The 17124-nt window shown below is 54.7% G+C and overlaps 2 protein-coding genes and 1 long non-coding RNA gene across 3 annotated transcripts; 2 read left to right on the top strand and 1 right to left on the bottom strand.

The window, feature by feature from the left end:
- The first annotated feature begins 1572 nt into the window (after nt 1–1572).
- Nucleotides 1573–4334, top strand: LOC138727032 (uncharacterized). Its single transcript, XR_011338512.1, has 3 exons — nt 1573–1684; nt 2839–2993; nt 4168–4334. It is a non-coding gene; the product is annotated as an uncharacterized lncRNA (long non-coding RNA).
- Nucleotides 2572–4914, bottom strand: LOC138727031 (acrosin-like). Its single transcript, XM_069869165.1, has 5 exons — nt 4692–4914; nt 4260–4457; nt 3817–4082; nt 3426–3568; nt 2572–3061 (listed from the first exon to the last, which is right to left on the bottom strand). The coding sequence occupies exons 1-5, from the start codon at nt 4760–4762 to the stop codon at nt 2759–2761; spliced, it is 981 nt and encodes a 326-aa protein (XP_069725266.1). The 5' UTR covers nt 4763–4914; the 3' UTR covers nt 2572–2758.
- Nucleotides 4915–7622: 2708 nt separating this feature from the next.
- On the top strand, nt 7623–16897 carry LOC138727013 (src substrate cortactin-like). Its single transcript, XM_069869127.1, has 7 exons — nt 7623–7876; nt 8779–8834; nt 10424–10493; nt 10716–10852; nt 12261–12359; nt 14953–15035; nt 16807–16897. The coding sequence occupies exons 1-7, from the start codon at nt 7750–7752 to the stop codon at nt 16895–16897; spliced, it is 663 nt and encodes a 220-aa protein (XP_069725228.1). The 5' UTR covers nt 7623–7749.
- Nucleotides 16898–17124: the final 227 nt, after the last annotated feature.

Raw genomic sequence — 17124 nt, 5'->3', positions numbered from 1 at the left:
GTGAACCCATGTGGACTGGGCCTGATCACCCGGTTCTCTTGCATGTCCTTCAGGATCACACTCAAGATCACCTGCTCCATGACTTTCCCTGGCACTGAGGTCAGACTGACAGGCCTGGAGTTCCCTGGATCCTCCCTGCGACCCTTCTTGTAGACGGGCACAACATCAGCCTCCAGTCCAGTGGGACTTCCCCAGTCTTCCAGGACTGTTGGAAGATGATGGAAAGGGGTTTGGCCAGCACATCCGCCAGCTCCTTCAGTACCCTAGGGTGAATCCCGTCCGGCCCCATAGACTTGTGGGTCTAGTCGGGCTAGCAAGGCTCTGACCACCTCCTCGTGGATCATGGGAGCCTCGTTTTGCTCCTCTAGCTCCTGGGTTTGTACACAGACGGAACGACTTTCTTTACAATTAAAGACTGAGGCAAAGAAGGCATTAAGTACCTCAACCTTTTCCTCATCCCCTGTCACTGGTGTTCCTTCTGTGTCCAATAGGGACTGTATGGTCTCCCTAGTCCTCCTTTTATTATTTATATATTTATAGAAAGATTTTTTGTTATCTTTTACAGACTTTGCCAATCTGATTTCTAGCTGAGCCTTAGCCCTTCTGATTTTTTCTCTACACAGTCTCACTTCCCTCCTGTAGTCCACCCAAGAGGCCCGTCCCCTCTTCCAGAGCCCATAATCATTTCTCTTCTTCTTGATATCACTCAAGATCTCTCTGTTCAACCAAGCTGGCTTTCTCCCCCGCCGGCTCCTTTTCCGGAACATGGGGATGGCTTTCTCCTGAGCTGCTAGGATTTCCTTTTTGAAGAGCTCCCAGCCCTCCTGAGCTCCCTTGCCCTTAAGGACTGTCTCCCATGAGACTTTGCCAACCAGCCTTCTGAAGAGTTCAAAGTCTGCCCTCTGGAAATTTAATGCTACAGTCCTGCTAACCACCCTCTTCACTTCACCTAGAACAGAAAACCCCATCATCTCATGATCACTTAGTCCTAGGCGTCCACCTACTGCCACATCCCCCACAAGGCCTTCTTTGTTCACAAACAGCAGGTCCAGGAGGGCACCCTCCCTTGTTGGTTCATTCCCCAGCTGTGCAAGGAAGTTGTCTTCCACGCACTCCAGGAACCTCCTAGACTGCTTCCTTTCTGCTCTACTGTACTCCCAGCAGATATCAGGAAGATTGAAGCCTCCCACAAGAACAAGAGGCATTGATCTAGAGATTAACCCCAGCTGTTTATACAAGAGCTCCTCAGCTGCTTCTCCTTGGCTGGGTGGTCTGTAACAGACTCCCATCACAAAATCTACCTTCTGGTGGGCTCCTCTGATTTTAACCCACAGGCACTCAATCTCCTCATCGCCACAATCCATCTCAATGGTGTCCAAGTCCTCCCTTACAAAGAGGGCTACCCCGCCTCCTCTCCTACCCTTCCTATCCCGCCTGAAGAGTTCGTACCCACCATAGCTGCACTCCAGTTATATGAGTCGTCCCACCACGTTTCTGTGATGGTAACAACATCATAGGCTCCTTGCCCTACGACAGCTTCCAGCTCTTCCTTCTTAATCCTCCAGTTCTCCCAGTCAGATGGGTGTTCAGGCGGACCAGTGACCCGGTGTGGGTTGCAGGCTGGAAGATCTCTCGCCTGTATCTGCGCCCACGAGACACAGAGTGGTGGCTGTTTCCTCAGCAGGTGAATCCCTCCCCCACACCAAATCCCTCTGAACGTGCACAGTTGCCAGCAGATCCAGGCAGGTGTTTTACATTAGCACATAGATTTGAGGACACGCCTCGACTCCTGGGTTTAGTTCTGAGCCCCTCACTGCAAGAGGGACACTGAGGGGCTGGAGCGCGTCCAGAGAAGGGAACGGAGCTAGGAAGGGTCTGGAGAACAGGGGCTGTGGCTTGTGTTTAGCCTGGAGAAGAGGAGGTGAGGGGAGACCGCATTGCTCTCCGCAGCTCCCGAAAAGGAGGGTGGAGCGAGGTGGATGTTGGTCTCTTCTTCCAAGCGACAGGTGATAGGGCAAGAGGAAAGGGCCTCAAGGTGTGCCAGGGCAGGTTCAGGCTAGATATCAGGAAAAATTTCTGCACTGTAAGAGTTCTTGGCACTGTCAGGGGCTGCCAAAAATATCTAGACACACCTACTCAACCGAAACAAACTCTCCTGTGTCCCACTAAGTGACCTAGAACCTCTCATTTATTCTCCCGTTGTCCCTCCTCACTCCTCCTCAGCCAGGCTCCACCTTGCCCTTTCCATGGCTCCCTTCCACCCTTACGAGCCATTCCCCTCCGCAACAACCCCCGTGTCAATCGTGGCCTTTGTTCAGTGGTTGGTACCATCCTCCTGGATGGATCCACCCGATCCACCCAAACCCTTTCCATGGTGATGGAGTCCAGCAGCCAGCCTGCCGTGGGGTGAACAAGGCCACCTCCCAGCCTGCTGTGGAGTGAAGGACACCAGCTGCAACCCTGCAGGGGTGTGAAGGAATCCATCCCCAGCCATGCCGCCAGATAAAGGACTCCAGTTCCCAGCATGCCGCCAGGCTAAAGATGGAATATTTTGAGACCTTGATTTAGCAGCAACTTTCAATTTATTGAGGTGGATCACAAAAGTAAATTAGCTACTCTCGATTAACACTCAATCATCAGTTGGTCGACAAAGTAATTCTAAATTGTTCAGAATGATTGGCTAGAACTGAATCAAAAACTTAACTGCAGATTCAAAACTGGCAAGGGTCATTGCACCAGATCTTATCCATCGTGCTGCTCAAGCGTACATTTCCTTTATGGACTTCAGGATAGCCTGCAGCAGATTAACCAACTTTTTTATCTTCCGTTGTGGAACAGGAGAGGGTGTCTTGCCCGCGTGTGTTGGCTGTGAGGTCGGTGCAGCCGCCCCTGCTGGGTTCATCCCCATCTTCACCAGGATCCAGTCTAGGAAGTGCTGCGTGGAGGTGTAGATCCCCGGCCGACGGACCCTGGCACAGCCTGTTCCCCAGCTGGTCAGTCCCACCAGCCAGAAGCGGTCCGAACGGCGCTTTTTGCACATGAGAGGACCCCCGCTGTCCCCCTGCAGCAGAGGAGAGAGGATTGTGGGTGCTGGGGGGCCTCCGGCAGCATGAGGGCCGGCTCCCCCTCTCCCAGCAGCTGCCAGAGCTGTGTTCCCTCCACAGAAGGGCTCTGCTCCGCTGCAGGAGCTGGCAGAACCCGCTCTGGGAGGGGGTCTCTGCACGGCGTGACCCTGGCTGTGCGGCAGAGGGATGTTCCAGGATTGGCCCCTGGACCTGAGGGCGGCCAGGACCGCTGGGTGGGTTTTCTGGGCAGAGCCTGGAAGATGGGGAAGGGGAGGTGAGCCCCACGAGCAGTGGGATGGTTTGCGTGGCTGTGCCGGGGCTGCTGGTGCCGCTGGGCCCCGACTCGTCGCCTGCTCCTACCTGACAGGTGTCGATGCCGCCCTGCGGGTATCCCGCACACAGGTTGTGGGGGTGGATGGCCCCGCGGTACCACCCGCTGCTGTTGCAAACGCGGGTGTCGATGAGGGGCACCTGGGCCTCCTGCAGCACGTGGGAGGTTCCGGCTGTGGGCACAGACAGAAATGAACATCCAGCGGCGCGTTGCCAGCTCTCCTCCTGCCCTGCCTGGGGTCGGCTTTGCCTCCAGAGAGGATTGTGCCGGTGTATCCCTCCCGTCTCGCCCTGGGGAATGGGGCAGGACCACCCCTCCAGGGGCAGACGCTGCCTCTCGCCCCTGCTGCCGGGACGCCCAACCCACCGCCCCAGGGTGCCAAGTGAGCGCTGGGGACACGAGTACATTTGGGGAACTCACATTCCTCGTCGGTGGCGCCCCAGCCGCTGACGTAGCAGGGCGTGAGCTGCGACACTCGGATGGAGGCGTCAGGGAGGCAGGCGAGCTGCACGTGGGAGCTGCACCGGACGGGCTGGTCCAGCTCCAGCAGGGCAATGTCGTTCCTCTGCGAGGTGTCGTTGTATTGTTCATGAACAACGAGCCGCTTTATGCTCCGTACTTGAGCCTCGGGGCCCAGTTGGGTCAGATCGGTGACACCGGCCACCACACGCCACATTTCGGTGCTCCTGGAAGGCAAATGGAGAGCGGGGTGGGAGGGGGCACAGCCACGCGCTGCAGCAGCCCAGCAGTTCCCTGCTTTCTCCTTTCCAGGTGGGAGAGGAAAGCAGCGCTACGGAGCGACGAACACGGGGCTGGAGGCTGCCAGCGTTGCAGGGGAGTCCCTGTTCTCAGCTCCTCCTTACGTGGTCCCGGTGAAGCAGTGGGCGGCCGTGAGGACCCAGTGTGTGCCGATGAGGCTCCCTCCGCAGACGTGCCCTGTGCCGGCTTGCCAGGGGCTCTGGATGCTGACGATCCAGGGCCAGGCGCCCGGCTGGGCATCTCTGCCCCCGACGACACGCGACGTGCCAGCATCATAATCCATGGGCCGGTGTCCGCAGGTCCTGTGGAAACCAGAGGCTCGTGAGTGCCCTGCCGGGTGCCTCGCCACCGCTGGGGCTGAAGCTCGGCCGCCTTCCCTCGCGATGCGGCCAGGGAACGCCGTGGGGCGGGCGGGCATCCCCCCCTGCCTCAGCTTCAGCCCTGCAGAGGAGCTGTGCCAGCCCTGGGGAGCCGTGTTGTGGCCACGAGGGACCAGCGGGCGCCCTGCAGGGATCCCCACAGCCCGGGACACTCACTCGCAGGTGTCCCCCGTGCCCTGCACGGGCCGGCACAGGGCCAGCAGCACGAGGACGAGGAGGACGCTCATGCTTCCAGCAAGACGTGGCACAGCGACAGGCGAGGGCTTCTTGCCACCAGGCAGCAGCCAACAGATGCCCGCGGCGCTGGCGCTGCCGGCGATGCCCTTGGCCTCGGGATGAAGTCACAAAGACGTGGGCTGCGGGCGCCCGGTACGGTGAGCTTGGGGCAGGGGGGCAACTCGGGATGTTCCAAGCAGAAGGGGAGGCAGGAGCTGGGGTCGGACGCCCCTGACAGACCCACCGAATGGCGGGTGACGGGGGGCAGCCGCCTCACAGGTGGCAGCGAGCAGGGAAATGCCACACACGGCGGCACGGCCTCTCTGGGAAGGGCGCTGCCACCCTGCTCCTGCAGCCGGCTCCCACCAGGTCCTTCCCCCAGAGCATCCAGGACAGGGCTTCTACAGCTTCTCTGCTTAACACATTGCTGGTTTCAAAATGGATTTTTGCAATGTGTGTTTTCAGCCTTACACTGCAATAAATCACAGCAATAAATGATGCGATGACTGAGTTCCTTTTCAGATCTAAATTTTCTTTAAAGATTGTGAGACACTGGGCTTGTGAGAATTAATTGAGAAGTTTTGCTGCAGCTGCTTTGTATGTTGAATTATCTCATCGTACAAAGCTGTCTTGTAAGATGTAGCTGGCTTAGGTGAGGAGATAACCTGAAGGGAGTGCCTGGATGTGGGTGGGTAATTGGGAAAAAAAACCCAAACCAAACAACATTGTTTGATTTACACGGTTCTTTGTCTGAAGTCCTGGGCTGCAGTGTGGGCAGCAGGGAGGGAGTGATCCAGCCCCTCTGTGCCTCTCTGGGAGACCTCGTCCGGAGCGCTGTGTCCAGTGCTGGAATCCTCAGCGAAAGGAGGAGATGGAGCTGTGGGAGCGAGGCCAGAGGAGGCCACGGAGATGATATGAGGGCTGGAGAACCTCCTGTACGAGGACAGGCTGGGAGAGACGGGGCTGTTCAGCCTGGGGAAGAGAAGGGAGACCTCAGAGCAGCTTCCAATAGGGGGAAGGTCTCCAGGAAAGCTGGAGAGGGGCTCCTTGTCAGGGAGGGCAGGGATAGGATGAGGGGGAATGATTTTCAGCTGAGAGAGGGTAAATTGAGGTGAGATCTTTGGGCAGCAGGGGTGGTGTGAAGGGCTGAGAAGCCCCTATCAGTCCAGGAGTGGGCGGGCACCTGTGTGTTGCACCACCAGACGAGGAGCAGGAGCCCATCTGAGCCCTAAGAGGAGGGTTGGTGGGACCAGACTTGTCCCTGAGGACAACTGGCATTCCTTCTCTTCTTCTTCCAGTCAGCGCTGGGCTTTGAATACAAGGGTGAGGTGGAGAAACACTCATCCCAGAAAGGCAAGTCCATACCCTGTACCGTCTGCTGTGGGGCAACTTCTTTTGCTATCGCCCTCCTCCCACTTGTTTCAGAGTCCAGTTCCAAATTGGTCACTCTTGTAGCCCCATTCCCCGCTGTCCCGTCACCACCCTTTTTTACCCTCCACTGGTCTACGTTTGGCTTTGACGGGAACTGTCACTGTCCAGCTCCACATTCTGGTCTCTAAATTGGAGAGATAAGGAGTTGACAGATGGACCACTTGGTGGAGAAGAAATCGACTGGATGGTCCCACTCAGAGAGTTGTGGTCAATGGCTCAATGTCCAAGTGGAGACTGGTGATGAGGTCTTGATGGACCTCTGTATGAGGATAGGCTGAGAGAGTTGGGTTTGTTCAGCCTGGAGAAGGGAAGGCTCCGAGGAGACCTTAGAGCAGCTTCCAGGACTGAAAGCTGGGGAGGGGCTCTTGATCGGGGAGGGGCTCTTGATCAGGGAGTGCAGGGATAGAACAAGGGTGGATGGTTTTAAGCTAAAGTAGGAGAGACTGAGATAAGATCTTAGGAAGAAATGTTTTCCTGTGAGGGTGGGGAGGCCCTGGCACAGGTTGATCAGAGAAATCATGGCTGCCCCATCCCTGGAGGTGTTCAAGGCCAGGTTGGATGGAGCTTGGAGCCCCTGATCCAGTGGGAGGTGTCCCTGCCCATCACAAAGGGGTTGGAACTGGATGATATTTAAGGTCCCTTCCAACCCAAACCATTCAATGATCCTATGAAATGTGGGTTTCAGCCCTTGCTGCAGCTCCCAGAGTCCGTGGTTTTCATGTTTTCATTGTAACAAAGGTAAATCCCACAACAGGTTTCCGATTTCTTCTGTACTTTCAAGGGCTCAATATTCTCATTCACAGACCTTTTTAGAGACTGGAAGACCACAGGTTGAAGTCTTTGATCTGGAGATGCCTGAGTAGGGGGGTGGCCAAGCTGTCATTGCCCGAGTCATCCCCCTCACCACAAGAAGGATGTTGAGGCTCTGGAGCGAGTCCAGAGAAGAGCAACAAAGCTGGGGAAGGGGCTGGAGAACAAGTCTGAGGGCCCTGGGGGTGTTTAGCCTGGAGAAAAGGAGGCTGAGGGGAGACCTCATTGCTCTCTCCAACTACCTGAAAGGAGGTTGTGGAGAGGAGGGAGCTGGGCTCTTCTCCCAAGGGACAGGATGAGAGGGAATGGCCTCAAGCTCCACCAGGGGAGGGTCAGGCTGGACATCAGGATGAAATATTTCATGGAAAGGGTGATTGGTCCCTGGCAGAGGCTGCCCAGGGAGGGGGTTGAGTCCCCTTCCCTGGAGGGGTTTAAGGGACGGGTGGATGAGGTGCTGAGGGACATGGGTTAGTGATTGATGGGAACGGTTGGACTTGATGATCCGGTGGGTCTTTTCCAACCTGGTGATTCTATGATCCTATAGTCACCAAAGGGAGGGTGCAGGGAAGCCCAGGTGGATGCTCATAGCAGGTGGCATCCCAAAAAGCTATCGCTGCAGCCACCAGTGGGGAAACCTGGACTTGCTCCATGTCTTTCTCGAAGTCCTGGGCAGGGAAAACTGTTACACCTGAGCTTCACAGTGCTGCTACTTCTCTCTTTCCCTCCCTTGTTTGTTCTGTTCCACGCCACGACCCGGATGCCTGCGGCTGAAGATTATTCTGTGGGCTTTGGTGGGAAGTTCGGGGTGCAGAGGGATCGTCAAGACAAGAGTGCCCTTGGCTGGGACCACCGGGAGGAACTTCAACCCCATGCATCCCAAACAGGTAGGACAATGCTGCCAGAGCACGATTTCCTTGGAGCACACACAGACCTAGAGCCAGTGGTTCATACCTGAGAGAGTTCCTCCTGCTGAAAGCCGAATGTAGACACCACGTTGTGGAACCACCAAAACACAAGCATGAGCTTTTCCAGAGAAGGCGCATGCTTGGATCAGTGGGGGATATTGAATGCGAGACCCTGAATCCAAGCTTCCTAGACCATATTGTGCTTTCTCAGATAGGTTCGTTCCTGGTTATAAGCTCATCGGACAGGTGAGTACATGGGAGCCAAGCAAAGCAGGTTCTAGGAGCAGCTTGACTGGCTTCTCATCCCAGTTCCTGGAAGCAGATTTGCCAACGTCCAGCACTGAAACCTGTGCACTTCATAGAATCACGGAGTGGTTTGTGTTGGAAGAGACCTCAAACCCCATCCAGTTCCACCCCCTGCCATGAGCAGGGACACTTCCCACTGGATCAGGTTGCTCAATGCCCATCCAACCTGGCCTTTGAACACCTCCAGGGATGGGGTAAAAATTTCACTTAAAGGAATTAAGAATAAGCCTTAAAAGCTCTTGTCCATATAATTTTGCGTCTGTTATCTCTGCTTAGTTCCATGTGTGATAAGAGTAGAATCATAGAATTGCTTGGTTGGAAAAGACCTTTGAGATCATCAAGTCATAGAATCATAGGCTAGTTCAGGTTGGAAGGGATCTTAAATATCATCCAGTTCTGAGCCCCTGACATGGGCAGGGACACCTCCCACTGGATCAGGCTGCTCAAAGCCCCATCTGACCTGGCCTTGAACACCTCCAGGGATGGGGCAGCCACAACTTCGCTGGACAACCTGGGCCGGTGCCTCATCAGTCTTATCGGGAAGTCCAACCTCATTTTTTTTTTTTCCCATACAGACTATTCCAAGGGGTTTGGAGGCCGCTATGGGGTCCAGAAGGACAGGGTGGATAAGGTAAGACCGCGTGCTGCAGCTTGAAATTGTTTCCTGCTCATCAATGCTCTTTGCGTTGCTACAAGGGAAGAGGCTTCGAAGCTGGAGATGTGATCCCAGCGCTGCGTGTGCACTACTGCAAGGGAAAGGGAACCGTGTGGTTTAAATAGAAGAGGGTGTGGAGGAGTCCAGTCTGGGGGAACAGGTTTTTTTTCCATTCTCAGCTGCTTTTGAACCATTCCACTCTCAGACTGAACCATCACCCACCTCTTTCTCTGGATCACTGAAGGCTGGATCCCACCTGCACTTTCGTTTTTGTATGAAAGTAGATAAAACCACTTAATCCCACTTCTTTTTTGCTGCAAACACCCCAGGGGTCATAGAATCATAGAGTAGTTTGGGTTGGAAGGGACCTTAAAGCCCATCCCGTTCCAACACGTCCAACTAGATCAGGCTGCCCATGCCCAATCCAACCTGGCCTTCAACATCTCCAGGGATGGGGCAGCCACAGCTTCCCTGGGGAACCTCTACCAGGGCCTCGCCACCCTCATTGTGAAGAATTTCTTCCTAATGACTAATCTAAACCTTCCCTCTTCCAATTTAAAGACATTCTCCTTCATCCTACCACTCCAGGCCCTTGTAAGAAGTCGCTCTCCAGCTTTCCTGGAGCCCCTTCAGATACTAGAAGGCTGCTCTAAGTTCTTCACAGAGCCTTGTCTTCTCCAGGCTGAACAACCCCAACTCTCTCTTCTTCATGATGAGGGTGGGGAGGCCCTGGCACAGGTTGCCCAGGGAAATTGTGGCTGCCCCCTCCCTGGAGGTGTTCTAGGCCAGGGTCCAGAGGAGGCCACAAAGTCAGTGGAGGGTTTAGAGGGAAGTCTGTGAGAAGCAGCTAAAATCACCTGGTCTGTTCAGCCTGGAGGAGGCTGAGGGGAGACCTTGCCATGGTCTAGAGCTTCCTCATGAGGGAAGAGGAGAAGCGGGCACTGAGCTCTTCTCTCTGGTGACTGTTGACAGGACACGGGGGAATGGCAGGAAGATGCCAGGGGAGGGTTAGTTTGGATATTAGGAAAAGGTTCTTCTCCCATAGGTGATGGAGCACTGGAACAGCTGTCCAGGGAAGCCATCACGGCTCCAAGCCTGATAATATTCCAGAAGCATTTGGCCAACTCCCTCAGGCTCATGGTGTGAATGTTGGGGTTGTCCTGTGCAGGACCAGGAGTTGGACTGGATGGTCCTTGCAGGTCCCTTCCAACTCAGGACATTCCATGGTTCTGGCCTCTTCTCCCAAGTGACAGGGGACAGGACGAGAGGGAATGGCCTCAAGCTCCACCAGGGGAGGGTCAAGCTGGACATCAGGATGAAATATTTCATGGAAAGGGTGATTGGTCCCTGGCAGAGGCTGCCCAGGGAGGGGGTTGAGTCCCCTTCCCTGGAGGGGCTTAAGGGATGGGTGGACGAGGTGCTGAGGGACATGGGTTAGTGATTGATGGGAATGGTTGGACTCGATGATCCAGTGGGTCTTTTCCAACCTGGTAATTCTATGATTCTACGATCTCAGCACTGTCCTTGCCTATCAAGCTGGACCATTCTTTTGCTTCCCCTTGCAGAGTGCTGCTGGCTTTAAGGAGATGGTAGCTCCCACCTCCTCGTATGAGAAAACAAGACCAGTGGAGGCAGGTGAGACAACTGATAACCAACTCTGGGCTTGGTGGGAAGCTGTGAGCCCCGTGGTCCCCCTGTGGCACGTGCTGTGGTGGGATATGGATTAACTTGCTTGGAGGGGCAGAAGAAGGTGGTTGAGCTGCATGTTTCTCCGGGAGAGGCAGAGATCTGGGTTTCTCCTGGATGCTTGGTGAAAGGGAGCCACTGCACAGGCTTGATCAGCTGTCTTCTCCACAGGAGCTTCCAGCGGCCCCGGCAGCCTGCGATCACGCTTTGAGAACATGGCTAAGTTAGCAGAGGAGGAGAGCAGAAGGCAGGCGGAGGAGGAGCGAGTGAGGCGACGGGCTCGGGAGAGCCAGCCAGCTCGGTGGAAGGTGAGCCATGGCCATCCTGCGGTGTCCTCCAAGGCTTGTGAAGCAGACTTTTCCTTTCAGCTCCATCTCCTTCCACCTGGTCTCTTTACAGTAACCTCCTGCCTGAAGTGCTTCCCTGCAACTGCCAGGGTCTTTGCTCCTCTGCTTCTCTCTTGTGAGTCCTCATCTGGAGGACTGTGTCTAGTTCTGGAATCCTCAAGAGGAGAAGGAGATGGAGCTGTTGGAACTGGTCCAGAGGAGACTCCAAGGATGATGTGAGGGCTGGAGCATCTTCCATATGAGGACAGGCTAACAGAGTTGGGGTTGTTCAGCCTGGAGAGGAGAAGGCTCCGAGGAGCCCTCGTACTGACCTTCCAGTACTTGAAGGGGCTCCAGGAAAGCTGGGGAGGAACTGTTCCCAAGGGCTTGGAGTGATAGGATGAGGAGCAACGGGGATAAACTGGAGAGGGGCAGAGTTAGACCGGACATCAGGAAGAATTTCTTCACCATGAGGGTGGGGAGGCCCTGGCGCAGGTTGTCCAAGGATGCTGTGGCTGCCCCATCCCTGGAGGTGTTCAAGGCCAGGTTAAATGAGGCTTTGAGCAGCCTGATCCAGTGGGAGGTGTCCCTGCCCATGGCAGGGGGGTTGAAACTGGATGATCTTTAATGTCCCTTCCAACCCAGACTATTCTCTGATTCTGTTGAACTTCACAGTTGTCACCAGATTTTCCCTTCCAGCACACAGTCAAGGATGTGCCCTCACCTAGCCATGGTCTCCTGCGCTTTAGCCTAGGCTCCCTCTTGCCTCTAGTATCATAGAATCATAGAGTCATAGAGTCACCAGGTTGGAAGAGACCCACGGGATCATCAAGTCCAACCATTCCCATCAGTCACTAACCCATGTCCCTCAGCACCTCGTCCACCCGTCCCTTAAACCCCTCCAGGGAAGGGGACTCAACCCCCTCCCTGGGCAGCCTCTGCCAGGGACCAATCACCCTTTCCGGGAAAATTTTTTTCCTAATGTTCAGTCTGCATGGTTGTACAGGATGATCTTAGAGGCTTTTTTCCAACCTTAATGATTCCATTGCTCTGGACCTCATTCGAAAGTCCTATTTCTCCCAAGTCAGAGGCGATAGGATGAGAGGAAATGGCCTCAAGTTGTGCCAGGGGATGATTAGATTGGATATTAGGAAAAAATTATTTCTAGAAAGAGTGGTGAAGTGTTGGAAGAGGCTGCCCAGGGAAGCGGTGGAGTCACCATCCTTGGAGGTGTTAAAAAAAATAGATGTGTTGCTTTGGGACATGGTTTAGTAGGCACCATGGGGTTGTGTGGATGGTTGGACTTGATGATCTTCGAGTTCTTTTCCAACCATTATGCTTCTATGATTCTGTGAAGGGATTGAGGCAATCTCAACTTCTTTTCCAGCAGGAAATCCCACAAAGAGAGAAGGACCACACAGAGGCAGCGCTGCCCACCGTGCCAGCAAGGAGAGCTGAGCAAGAGAGACCTACGTCATGGGGACTGCAGGTACCGAGGGGGGCTGAGGAGAGCCATAAAGGGAGCAGGCAGAGGGCGCTGTGATTTACAGGTTGTCCTGCTGAAGGAGGAAGCTTGGTGCAGCCGTGGCATGGGAGAGGCTTTGGAAGGATGAAGGAGAAGCATTGGGATGGCGATGGGATATGCTGCTGAAGGGAGTGGAGGAGTCTCCATTCCTACAGACCTTCAAAAACCACGTAGACGTGGCATTTCAGGACATGATTTGGTAGACACAATGATGGTTGGACTTGATGGTCTTAGAGGTCTTTTCCACCCTTAACAATTCTGAATAGGCTGGACCACTGGGCTGAGACCAATGGGATAAGGTTTAACGAGGCCAAATGCCGGGTCCTGCAGTGGTGGGGGAACAACAGCCCTGGGCAGCTCCAGACTAGAAGTCTGGCTGGAAACTGCCTGGAGGAGAAGGACCTGGGGGTGTTGGTTGAACAGGAGCCAGCAGGGGCCCAGGTGGCCAAGGCCAGTGGCATCTTGGCTTGTATCAGACACGGCGTGGCCAGCAGGGCCAGGGAGGTTCTTCTCCCTCTGGACTCAGCCCTGGGGAGACCGCTCCTCGAATCCTGGGGTCAGTTCTGGGCCCCTCACCACAAGAAGGATGTTGAGGCTCTGGAGTGAGTCCAGAGAAGAGCAACGGAGCTGGGGAAGGGGCTGGAGAACAAGTCTGAGGGCCCTGGGGGTGTTTAGCCTGGAGAAGAGGAGGCTGAGGGGAGACCTCATTGCTCTCTCCAACTACCTGAAAGGAGGTTGTGGAGAGGAGGGAGCTGGGCTCTTCTCAGAATCACAGAACAACCAGGTTGGAAGAGACCCACCGGATCATCGAGTCCAACCGTTCCCATCAAACACTAAACCATGTCCCACAGCACCTCATCCACCTGTGCCTTAAACACCTCCAGGGAAGGTGAATCAACCCCCTCCCTGGGCAGCCTGTTCCAGTGCCCAATGACCCTTTCTGTAAAGAATTTTTTCCTAACGTCTAGCCTAAACCTCCCCTGGCGGAGCTTGAGGCCATTCCCTCTTGTCCTGTCCCCTGTCACTTGAGAGAAGAGGCCAGCACCCTCCTCTCTACAACGTCCTTTCAGGTAGTTGTAGAGAGCAATGAGGTCACCCCTCAGCCTCCTTTTCTCCAGGCTAAACACCCCCAGCTCTCTCAGCCGCTCCTCATAAGGCCTGTTCTCCAGCCCCTTCACCAGCTTTGTTGCTCTTCTCTGGACTCGCTCCAGAGCCTCAACATCCTTCTTGTGGTGAGGGGCCCACAACTGAACACAGGATTCGAGGAGCGGTCTCCCCAGTGCCGAGTCCAGAGGGAGGATAACCTCCCTGGCCCTGCTGGTCACGCCGTTTCTGATCCAAGCCAAGATGCCATTGGCCTTCTTGGCCACCTGGGCCTCTGCTGGCTCATGTTCAGTCGCTGTCAACCAACACGCCCAGATCCCTCTCCTCCAGGCAGCTTTCTAGACAGACTTCTCCTAGTCTGTAGCACTGCATAGGGTTGTTGTGCCCCAAGTGCAGGACCCGGCATTTGGCCTTGTTGAACCTCATGCCTGTTCAGATCCCTTTGCAGAGCCTCCCGACCCTCCAGCAGATCGACACTTCCACCCAGCTTAGTGTCGTCCGCAAACTTGCTAAGGGTGCACTCGATGCCTTCATCCAGGTCATTGATGAAGACATTGAACAGGGCTGGACCCAGCACTGAGCCCTGGGGAACACCACTTGTCACTGGCCTCCAGCTGGATTTTGCACCATTTCCCACCACTCTCTGGGCCCGGCCATCCAACCAGTTTTCCACCCAGGAGAGTGTGCGCCTGTCCAGGCCAGAGGCTGACAGTTTCTCAAGCAGAACGCTGGGAGAAACTGTGTCAAAGGCTTTGCTGAAGTCCAGGAAGATCCATCCACAGCCTTTCCCTCATCCAGCAGCCGAGTCACTTTGTCATAGAAGGCAATCAGGTAGATTTCTTTGTCATAGAAGGCCATCTCCCAAGGGACAGGGGACAGGACGAGAGGGAATGGCCTCAAGCTCCACCAGGGGAGGGTCAAGCTGGACATCAGGATGAAATATTTCATGGAAAGGGTGATTGGTCCCTGGCAGAGGCTGCCCAGGGAGGGGGTTGGGTCCCCTTCCCTGGAGGGGTTTAAGGGACGGGTGGATGAGGTGCTGAGGGACATGGGTTAGTGATTGATGGGAATGGTTGGACTCGATGATCCCATGGGTCTTTTCCAAACAGGTGATTCTATGATACTATAATAGGGCTCCACAGCACCTTGCGCTGCGAGATGGGCTCTTAGAGATGCACAGTGTGGTGGTGGGACAGTAAGCTGTAGCTAAGCACGTGGGAGAGGTTGAAATACGCAAGCCATGAGGGTCTTCACGGCAATCCCAGTTCAGCACCGACCTAATGGCTGAGCTGTTGCCTCGTTGTGGGGAGGAGGATGTTCTATTTGTGTCATGGTAGCATGAAAGGCACCTGCAGTAGAGCGGGCTGTGGCAGAAGCTCTGTGGTCATGGGAGAGCTGCTTGCAGTGGATGCTTTGCAGGTGACCTTCCAGTCGCTTTCTCACTTTGTGGCAGGAGACAGAAAGGGAGGATGAGGAAACACCACCCGCTTTGCCATCAAGACCAGCAGATCTTGGTGAAGAGCTCTCTACAGGAGGGTGCTGGTCAACATCAAAGCTCATACAAGGTGTGGGAGCTTTCTACTGCCATCCTGGCTTGGGTGGAGAGACACAAGGACACAGCTGATTGTGCAGCCGTGTCCCCAGGAGGAGAGGGCAGGCTCTGTCTGGAAGCAGCTGAGATACTCTCAGGGCCCCAGAGGTGTCACAAGGCTTCACCAGCACCAGAACTGGACCCCAGACCAACAGGAATTAGAGCTGCTTTGGTTTTGGAGAGCGAACCTGAAGGTGATTCCCGGATCTGCTTCGAGCAGCCTAGCTCTGTGGAGAAGACAAGCTGTCTCCTGCAGATCCTCCTCTATTCCAGCACCAGATCTGGTTGGGTGGATTGCTGTATTTCCCTGTGCAAGGACAGTCAGAAGGGTCCTGCAGCCACAGAAGAACCAAGATGTGATTTTCGTCAGGGTACAACAGCAGAAGTTCATTCCTACTCCATGAAGAAGAGCCCAGCGAAGGGTTGGAGGGATGGGAGGAATAGAGGGATGGAAACTGTTGGTATGGGGCAGGTTTTCTACCTTTCAGTTACGCGTGTTCTTCACCAAACTGTGTCAGATAAGCAGGATATTGTAAATAACCATAGATCAAGCCTGCACACCTCTTAACAAATAATTCACTCCTTCACTAATTAAACTGGAAACCTGTAAATCATAGAATCATGGAATGGTTTGGGTTGGAAGGGACCTCGAAGCCCACCCAGTTCCAACCCTCCTGCCATGGGCAGGGACACCTCCCACTGGATCAGAGTGCTCAAAGCTCCATCGAACCTGGCCTTCAACACCTCCAGGGATGGGGCAGCCACCACTTCCCTGGGGACCCTCTTCCAGGGCCTCCCCACCCTCATCGTGAAGAATTTCTTCCTAGTGTCTGATCTAAATTTTTCCCCTTCCAATTTAAAGACATTCACCTTATCCTACCCCTGTAAAAAGTCCCCCCCCAGCTTTTCTGGAGCCTCTTCGTGTCCTCAAAGGCTGCTCTAAGTTGTCCCCAGAGCCTTGGCTTCTCCAGGCTGAACAACCCCAACTGTCTCTTCTTCACTGTGACGGTGGTGAGCCACTGGCACAGGTTGCCCAGGGAAATTGTGTCTGCCCCATCCCTGGAGGTGTTCAAGGTCAGGTTGGATGGAGCCTTGGGCAGCCTGGTCCAGTTGGAGGAGTCCCTGCCCATGGCAGGGGTGGAACTGGATGATCTTTAAGGTCCCTTCCATCCAACCCAAACTATTCTGATTCTTTATTGGCCCTTTGGTTGAGAAGTTTAGTTGCAGCATGAGTGTGGGTGTGTGAATGTGTATGATCTGTAGGGTGTTGGAACTGAATCATCGTTGAGGTCCCTTCCAACCCAAACCGTCCTGTGATTCTCTGAAGACCTCCAGCCCCTGGAATCACCATTCTCTTCTCCTCTCCCTCTTGTCCAACCAGGCACGGGGTCACCCTTTGGAGTGAGTCTTTCCCTTCGTGCCCGGGATGGAGACCTTGCCTTGCCCAGGAGACAGAATGAGGCTGAAGCAGAGTTTGCTGTGAAAACTATATATTCCTACACAGAGAATAGACTAGAAACAGCATCCTAACCAAACACAACCAGTCACCGTAGGCTTGGATGGGGAGCTTGAGGTGGGAGGGCAGGACCAAGCAGGTTTGGGACCTCAAGGCTGCCTGTGAAGCAGAAGCCAACGGCCCAGCACAACGTGGTGGTGGCATCATTCAGCCTGCCCTGTGTCCTCTTCCCCCTGTTCTCAGGTCTTTTGACCTTTCAGGACCTGCAGGAGCTCCTTCACCTGCGAAGGGACCATCATCCACCCCCAGTGGGTGCTGACAGCCGCCCACTGCTTCGTCAATACCCAGTAAGGAGGAGCAGGGGACAGGGAGATCCCTCAAGCCCTGGCAGATGCCCTTTTTCTGCATCCAGAAGAAGGCTGGCCTTGTGTCACTGCATCCCAGATAATCCTCCACATATCTCTCACTGATGTAAAAATTGTCACAGACATCACAGATGTCACAAATGTCACTGATGTCACCATTGTCACAGATGCCATAGTTGTCACAAATGTCACTGATATCACCATCATCAAAGA

Source organism: Phaenicophaeus curvirostris, chromosome 15 (genome assembly GCF_032191515.1).
Source record: "Phaenicophaeus curvirostris isolate KB17595 chromosome 15, BPBGC_Pcur_1.0, whole genome shotgun sequence".
Taxonomy (NCBI): Eukaryota; Metazoa; Chordata; class Aves; order Cuculiformes; family Cuculidae; genus Phaenicophaeus; species Phaenicophaeus curvirostris.
Note: the sequence above shows the minus strand (reverse complement) of the source record. Positions and strands in the feature narration are given on the sequence as shown.

Coding starts and splice junctions, on each gene's coding strand:
- LOC138727031 (XM_069869165.1), bottom strand. CDS start 4,762: ATGAGCGTCCTCCTCGTCCTCGTGCTGCTGGCCCTGTGCCGGCCCGTG. Junction 4,083..4,259: donor CACTGCTTCACCGGGACCAC/GTAAGGAGGAGC, acceptor TTTGCCTTCCAG/GAGCACCGAAATGTGGCGTG. Junction 3,062..3,425: donor GCGGCATCGACACCTGTCAG/GTAGGAGCAGGC, acceptor CCTCTGCTGCAG/GGGGACAGCGGGGGTCCTCT.
- LOC138727013 (XM_069869127.1), top strand. CDS start 7,750: ATGCCTGCGGCTGAAGATTATTCTGTGGGCTTTGGTGGGAAGTTCGGG. Junction 12,360..14,952: donor CTACGTCATGGGGACTGCAG/GTACCGAGGGGG, acceptor ACTTTGTGGCAG/GAGACAGAAAGGGAGGATGA. Junction 15,036..16,806: donor GAAGAGCTCTCTACAGGAGG/GTGCTGGTCAAC, acceptor TTGACCTTTCAG/GACCTGCAGGAGCTCCTTCA.